Source organism: Hylobates moloch, unplaced genomic scaffold (assembly GCF_009828535.3).
Source record: "Hylobates moloch isolate HMO894 unplaced genomic scaffold, HMol_V3 SCAFFOLD_1, whole genome shotgun sequence".
NCBI lineage: Eukaryota > Metazoa > Chordata > Mammalia > Primates > Hylobatidae > Hylobates > Hylobates moloch.
In genome coordinates, this window is record NW_026652276.1 from 163,380,641 (window position 1) to 163,388,263 (window position 7,623).

Here is a 7,623-nt window from a genome sequence, read left to right on the forward strand (position 1 = left end):
TAACACTCTGTAATAATTATATTGCAGGCTGGATTAGGATGCTATTATCATAATCTGGACGTTTACAATTATCTGTAATTTGCAAAGATGCGCCAGGTCTTGATTACAGCAGTTTTTTTTTTTTTTTGTACCACGCTAACCATCACTAAACAGTGACAGTAATAACAGCTAATTTTGCTGGCAATATAAGAGGTGCTGGGGTGTGCAAACAATTTCACACCTGGATGTGCTCACTCAACCAAGAATATAGAGAAAGAGCTTCTGCCCTGAGGCTCAGAAAAATATTCTCCTGTGCTTCGGTTCAGTATAGATTTCTAGACCCTGATCATTACTTAAGAGATATTCACTGAGGGTAAGTTTTTATTTCTTGCATACTTCAAGGAACAGTTCTTATTTCTCTTCTCACACTTTCCAAGATACATGTTGCCGTTGTAATTTATCATGGGCTACAACTTTGCTTTATAGATTTCTCTATGCTGACTTTTTATCCCCTTTAACAGTAAAAAGGGTTGTTGTTCTGTTGAGTGAAAGGATTCGAGTGAGAATGGGATCCTTAAGTATTCGATTTGTCTTTCTTGTTTTCTATGTTGATGTATTTGGTGCAGCTTGTGACTGGAGCCTGTACCATGTTTCTATAAGGTGTGGAGAGACTCGGGTGGAGATTCCAAGCTAAAATCTATTTGAAAATTATTATTCACAGCTAATCCTAGGTAAATCCAGAGAGGTCTTTACACGTGGCCATGATTTTAGATTTTTAGGCGACAAGATATCAAACGGAGCTCGCGACCGGGCTCCTTTAGAACCACAGGTATGCGGACATTTACAAAGACAGGTGTAGTCTGATGAATCTCTGGACGGTGTAGCTCCTTCGACATCTTTCCTCCACTTGGGGGAAGGTTTCCGGAATAACTGGCCTCTGAACCCCTTCAAGGCTGCTTTCCAGGGTCTTTGCCTCAAGCTGGTGCGCCGGGGCCGTGGGGGTGGGGGGAGGCTATGCGGATCTTGGAGTTACTGCCCGCGAGCACAAACGCCGCGACCTTGGGGTTGGAGGGGCATGATTGGCTGAGACGCAGAACCGAGCTAGGGAGATAGAAAACCCAGATTTAGGGACCCACCAAGGAAGTCTCCAGCAAGAAGCGGTGCTGTTCTATCTATAGATGACTCTGTTTCCTGACCCTGTAGACATTGTAAGCAACTAGAGATGTTAAGTGCCTGAGAAATCTTTGACTTTCCATCCCAGTGCAAAAAGGCCTTTCTCGGGCGGCAGAAACCTTTTGACTAAGTTGTGTCAAAAGATAATGAGATGTTTATTGGTGCCAAAGAGAAATCGTTCCCTTCATCCCCTCCCTCCTCTACCCCACCCCCAGCTATTGTTCTCTCTCTCCCCCACTTTATCTCTTTTTAAATAGGAAATACGGTCAGAACTAGGCTCCACAACTCGAACTCTGCAACCTCTGGAGAAGTTCGAACGTGGGGAGGCGTAGTAGGCACCACCACTGGGCGATGTCTTTCGCCCACGCCCCTCCTACCAATCCCTCCCTCGGGAATCCGCTTACCATAGGGTCAATACATTCTAAAGAGTGAAAATATTAACCCTTAAGGTTCAGAGGATACAGAGAAAGCCCAGTTCCAAGGGTAGTCTTGTGGGGGACTACTTGGCAGAATTTCTTGTTTAATTAAACTCCTGTTAAGAGATAAAGAGATAGATACAAATGCATCATGACAACACCTCGAATATGTCAACATGCATTTGCCGGGTTTCAGAATGTTTGTTATGCACTCACAGTGGTTTGGCATGTATCTGGTGAATTTTTTTAAAGAAAAATTAGTGTTGGTTTCGATGTATGGTAGCATTCTCCCTAACGTAATTTGAATAATTCAGCAAAGCCCCACTACCAGCTGTACTTCTGCAGCCTCTTCCATTCTTTTCAGCATTATAATTTTGGTTAATTTTCAATTTTAGGTCCTACGTCTCTGCAATTTGTGTATGAATAACAGAATAATTTCCCTCTTTTGTTTCGCCTTTCCTGTTCCTGAATCTAAATAAAGATGGCTTTTTAGTATTAAAAGTGGAAGAAAATTACAGGTAATTATCTTTGACGGTAAAAACGCTGTAATCAGCGGGCTACATGAAAAATTACTCTAATTATGGCTGCATTTAAGAGAATGGAAAAAAACCTTCTTGTGGATAAAAACCTTAAATTGTCCCCAATGTCTGCTTCAAATTGGATGGCACTGCAGCTGGAGGCTTTGTTCAGAATTGATCCTGGGGAGCTACGAACCCAAAGTTTCACAGTAGGAAGGGGGAAAAAAGAAAAGAAAACATTTTTCCTAATGTAACAATGCGAATGCTAGAAAATGACAAGACTGATCGGTTTTAAACCATTCTGAAGACTGACTGAGCGTGGAAGTTGCTCAACAAAAAAAGGAACGGGTATATTGGTAAGTAGTCTTTGCTTTGTGTCTAATTATAGTGACTGTCCTTTTGCACGACTGTATGTCGCTGTCATTATATGGAGCACTCTGAGTATCTCTATTGACTTCTGATAAATGGCTCAGTGGTTTCAAGGTTCATAATTTGAAGGATGCCCAGGTCTGTAGCCATTAATTCTCGCAGTATGGGGCTTCCTGCTTGTATAACGAAAGGACTTTTCATTTTCATTATTTCTGTGCTTTCCCCAAGATCGGAAGGATGTATTTTCATCCAGGATAGTGCATTTTCTTACCTAGCTAGCTGGCAATGGGTTTTAAACATTAAGTAGGCATAATTGTGCACCCTACTCCCTATTTTTTTCTTTCCTATATTTTGAAAACCTGCATCCAAACAAAGACAAATATGGCTGTATTATTTTGGCTGGGAAAAGGGAAATGAGAATACTCAGTTTCAGCACTAGAAACTACTGTGATGTCTAGAAGTTAACTTGAGGATAGGTCATTCTAATGTTTAAAACGTAGATAAATGTGTAGAAATTATAACAAAAACATAATACGTAAAGAAAGCTGAAAGAACATCCATGGTTAATGTTAAAGTACCTAAGACAACGGCTTTGCAGGCACTTGATGTTCATATATTTTATATAAATATATATATATATATATATATATATATATATATATATATATATAGGATTTTTTTTAAGGGTGATAGAAAATTTAATGGGGGGAAGTGAGGGAGGAGGGAGGAAAGAGAGGGACAGAGACACACAGAGAGAGAAATATACAACACACTCTTAGCGTTTTGTGGCTTTTACTCCATATATGAAAGAAGACAAAAACATACAAAGTATATGTACAACTAAAATTCAACAATATATACAGAAATGTTTCTTGATATAAACGTCCCTATTAGCTTTGTGAATGCCACCAATTCACCTAGTAAAGGTGTCAAAGCAATAGAATGGCGATTTTGATTGTTTCCTCTGTCTTTCCTGATTCCAGTTCAGGGTTTGGGGGGGTGGGGTGGGGAAAGAGTAGTTTTTGTTTTGTTTTTTTTTAATCAACCATCATTCCTGGTCATTGCATTTTGATAAAACATGCAGCATTCCCTTTGTAGCAATGTTCTAATCTTACAGTCACTTTTTCCTTTTTCTTTAGAGAAGGGCTGTTATGTGAGGATTTTTCTTTTTCTTGTCAGTCTGGGAATGGTAAATAAAAATGCAGGAGTCCAAAATGCTTCTCTTTCACCATGTAATGTCTTAAACTCATTAAACAAGTAAAAACGCTGCCATGTTTGTGCAGATTCTTCTGGTTGGGGGAAAATCTGTTTTTAAAAAAGTCATTTTGATGGATACTCCCAAAGAGAAGAAGAGACTCAGAGCCTGGATCCCAAGGGGTAAGAGAAAATATCCTTACAGTAAGGGGTTTCAGGAGTGCTGGCATAGAAACCAGTTTCTCTCTCACACATGCTCTTTCTGTCTCTCTGAGATGCAAGATCAATTACTGACGTTGCTCAAGAGAGAAGGTAAATGAGAAAAAAAGCGAAAAGGCAAAAAGAAAAGAAAGGTAGAAAGGAAAAGGAAAGAAAGAAGGAATGGAGGAAAGGAAGAAGTGAAAAGAAAGGAGAGGGAGAGAGAAAGATGGAGAGAGAATGAGCCTAGTCGGCTTCTCGCCACACTTATGAGCTCTCCTAAGCCTGCTCCTTCGGCTCCTTTTCGCAGATACAAGCAGGTCCCGGATCCTCTTTTCCTTGTTCAGACATTTCCCTAGGGTGTTTCCTTGGACAACTCACATCATCTGTGGTCTCTGCATCGTGTCCTGGTGTGGAGAGGAGTACCAGTGAGAATAGCCAGGCATGTAGCTGTTGGGGGGCATACTGACACCCTTGGCCGAAGCAGAAACGTCCCAGACTGGAGGCAGCGCTGGCGAGCGTGGCGACAGGGCCGCCGAGCCCTGGAGGGGGTCGCTCTCATGAGGATTACTGCCCTGCTTCAGCAGTTTCTTAAACTTAGAGCGTTTGTTCTGAAACCATATCTTCACCTGCAAGAAATGCAGCAATCATTAGGCCCATAAACATCAAACCAGTGCCTCTAGCATCACTCAGGGATTTGGAAGCAATATTAAAAAAGCAAAAAAACAAGAAACAACCACCGCCAACGCCTACAAGCCAAGTCCCCGCCTCCTTCCACCTCTTTCTAGCCTCTTACACTCCCACTTCCTCCAAACTACTAGGTATCTTGCCTGGATACCTAAAGTTATTGTAATTCTAGAATTGCATGCTAGCATAGATTTAAAACAACAGTATAAATAAGAAAAAACTGAATGAGATGACCAGGTCCAAAGCCTAAAGAAGGATTTTTAAAAGGAGCCCTTTCAAATCAAAGCCATTCAGTTGGATGCACCTTCTCTGAGTCTTGTCATTTTACATAGAATTTAGTAATGTAAATTTAGTCTATGTAAAATGACTATTTTACATAGTCATTTGCTCCCTGTACATGCGTAGAGATACCCAAAAGCTGTTATCTCTATACAGGTACAAGGAGCAAATGACTGAAGGAATTAAAGCCTGTACATTTATAACTAAGTGCCTTGAATATATCTATGCATATATTGCATATGCCATAGATTATACATGAAGTATCTTTCTCCAGACATAAATATATCCCCATAACCTTGCAGGGATGAAGGACTGCAGCTCCTTCATTCCCTATTTTGTATGTTGCCTAGTCAAACTGTGGTCAACGATCATCACATGATTGTTAGTATAGTAACTAAAACTCAAAGGGCTTCTGAAAAATAAACGTTAATCGGGAATCTGGGATGGGGGCATAGTATCTAGGCCAACATTTCAGATCTACTTTATTTGAAGAAGGAAATTTTATGGTGCAGCTTCTTTTACCTTTAAAATTCCCTAGCCATAGGAATCTACTTTTTCCAAGAGGCATACAAGTCACTGAATAGCCAGAATCCCTTCTTATCAAACCCCAAATATTATGAATAGCAATATGGAAAGAGAAAACAGGCTAAATTGAAAAAGAGCTTAAGGAACAACTGTCTTAAGTCAACACACAATCAGTCTGCAGCAACAGTCTCATAAAACCTGAGGTCCCCTTGCTGAAGATTACCTACATCAGATGAGGCCTACTTACTCCATGTAGGTAAATTAATCAACAAAAACTGCAGGTGATTGCAGCCTGGCTTTTTCACCAGGGTCCTAATATACTCACCTGAGCTCCTTCTTGTGAAATCTGAAATGCCTTCTATGGCTTTCAAATTAGTAGGATGGGAGAACTTCAGTAACTGTACTTAACTGTGGCTTCACCTGTTACAATTTTGGTAACATTTCCTTTTGATCCCCAACTCTGCCACTACACCCAAGTCCTGTGCTCCAGGGAGGCAGCTCAGACCACATCAGCCTGTCACCCAGATGACTTAACCACTGTGCTTAGGGAAATCTTCAGAAAAACCCACCTTGACACTCCTAGGATAAATAGATTGGACTTTGGAGCCTTTACTAAACCTCATTGGAACCTATGCCTACTTTGTTTTTTCGTAGTTCATTTCACAAGTTTTCTTTCTGTGTCAATGAGTTGAAAACCTTATTAGTTCACAGGGCCTACAAAAGGATCCTTAAAAAAGTTGAACCTTATTCTGCCTCCTGGCTTGTACACCTTTTTCTCCTAAATGTTTGTTCTCTTTCATGTTGTTCTGCTCTGGAATAAGACTCAATTGAATTATGAGTTTGGTCACAAAAGGATTCTAGGCTGGGGTGGGGTCGCCGAGGGTTGGGAGGATGTGCAAATCCAATCCAGTATTCAATACCAGGTCATTCATTCCAAACTGTGTTGTCCCAGGAAAGTGCATAACTGGAGCAAAAGGCATTTGTCATTAAGCTCCTTCCATCCTTGGTTGACTAGGCCAACAATTCCTCCTGATGTGCTCCCTGTCCGACCTGCAAGCGGGACCAGCATTTCAGGGATACTTGGGCTTCTCGGGAATTACCTGTGTTTGTGTCAGTCCTAAGGAAGCTGCCAGTTCGGCTCTCTCTGGAAGGGCCAGATACTGTGTCTGCTGAAAGCGATGGTTTAAAGCCTGGAGCTGCAGGCTGGAATAAATGGTCCGAGGCTTCCGAATCTTTTTCCCTTTTCCATTGAACCTGATTTCCCCGTTTTCAATCACTGTAGTTTTTTGTTGATCTGCAAGCAAATAATACAGAGAGGTCACCAGGGAGGCTACTGCTGCCATCTCCCTCCTCCTGGCCTGGCATGCAACGAGTCTCCCCAAAGCCCAATAAGTGTTACCTCGAAAAATCCCTACGATGCCCCGACCTCTCTTGGTCCACTCTGCCCGTGTGCTCCCAGTGTCTGCGTAATCTCCTTGACCCAGTCCCTGGCCCTAACAATGTGCAGTGTCTGGGCCAAGGGAGCGCCAGAGGCCCTCAGACAAACAGCCCGCTTTGCCGCAGCGGAGGCGGTGCCGGAGGCTCTCTGGGGTGCGCAGCGCAGCAAGGCGGCAGCTGTCCGGGCGGAGCGGGGCCCCTGTGCCCGGCTTAACAGTACCTGAAGCTGTGCTTGAGCCACCCAGGTGTTTACGCGGCCAGTTGACTTGATGTCACCAGCTCCAAGCTCAGTGCATCAAGCATCCTCGGCATGTTTGAAATGACTCTCTTGAGGAGGACCAAATCCTCAAACAAAACACAACCAACAGCTCAGACCAGCCCACGAGAAGGCTGCGCCTCTCACGGCAACTTTGTCCCCCTCGGGTGCTGAGAACCATCAGCCCGAGGTTGTTTGCTTCGCCTCCACGAACAAAGGAGCAGCCAACACCGTAGCGAAAACCTAGATAGGGGGCCCGGTCAGGGATGAAGGTGAGGGACACTTTAAAGCCCACTGGAAAGAGCCTGACTGTTATTAGTTTAACCAGAGCGAAGGCCACGCCAGCTTCCCTCCGAGTCACTGAGGCGCACGGGGCGCCCCACGCAAAGTAGGCCACTGCCTGCCCAGCGTGGGCTGGGAAGCAAAACACGCTCCCCAGTTCCGGCCCAGAAATGTCCCCAGCCGGGTCAAACGTGGGTTACAGCCTGGAGGGAAGTAGCAAGGAAAAGGGCGCACAGACCCAGTAGGCTGGAGAGCGCAGTGTGGACCAACTCGTCGAGCGAAGCCTGCGCCGGGCCGGGAACTCAGCCCG

At 43.5% G+C, this 7,623-nt stretch overlaps 1 protein-coding gene and 1 long non-coding RNA gene across 2 annotated transcripts in view; one reads left to right on the forward strand and one right to left on the reverse strand.

Annotated features, from left to right (window-relative positions):
* The first annotated feature begins 211 nt into the window (after positions 1-211).
* Positions 212-7,623, forward strand: part of LOC131382853 (uncharacterized) — a 45,591-nt gene continuing 38,179 nt past the window's right edge. The window contains exon 1 of the long non-coding RNA XR_009212438.1: positions 212-352. This is a non-coding gene — a long non-coding RNA (uncharacterized LOC131382853). The remainder of the gene's footprint in view (positions 353-7,623) is intronic.
* Positions 3,233-7,623, reverse strand: part of DLX6 (distal-less homeobox 6) — a 5,505-nt gene continuing 1,114 nt past the window's right edge. The window contains exons 2-3 of the mRNA XM_032760923.1: positions 6,439-6,632; positions 3,233-4,476 (exon numbers count right to left, since the gene is read on the reverse strand). Of these exons, the coding sequence (XP_032616814.1) occupies positions 4,225-4,476; positions 6,439-6,632 (446 nt within the window). The 3' untranslated portion in view covers positions 3,233-4,224. The remainder of the gene's footprint in view (positions 4,477-6,438; positions 6,633-7,623) is intronic.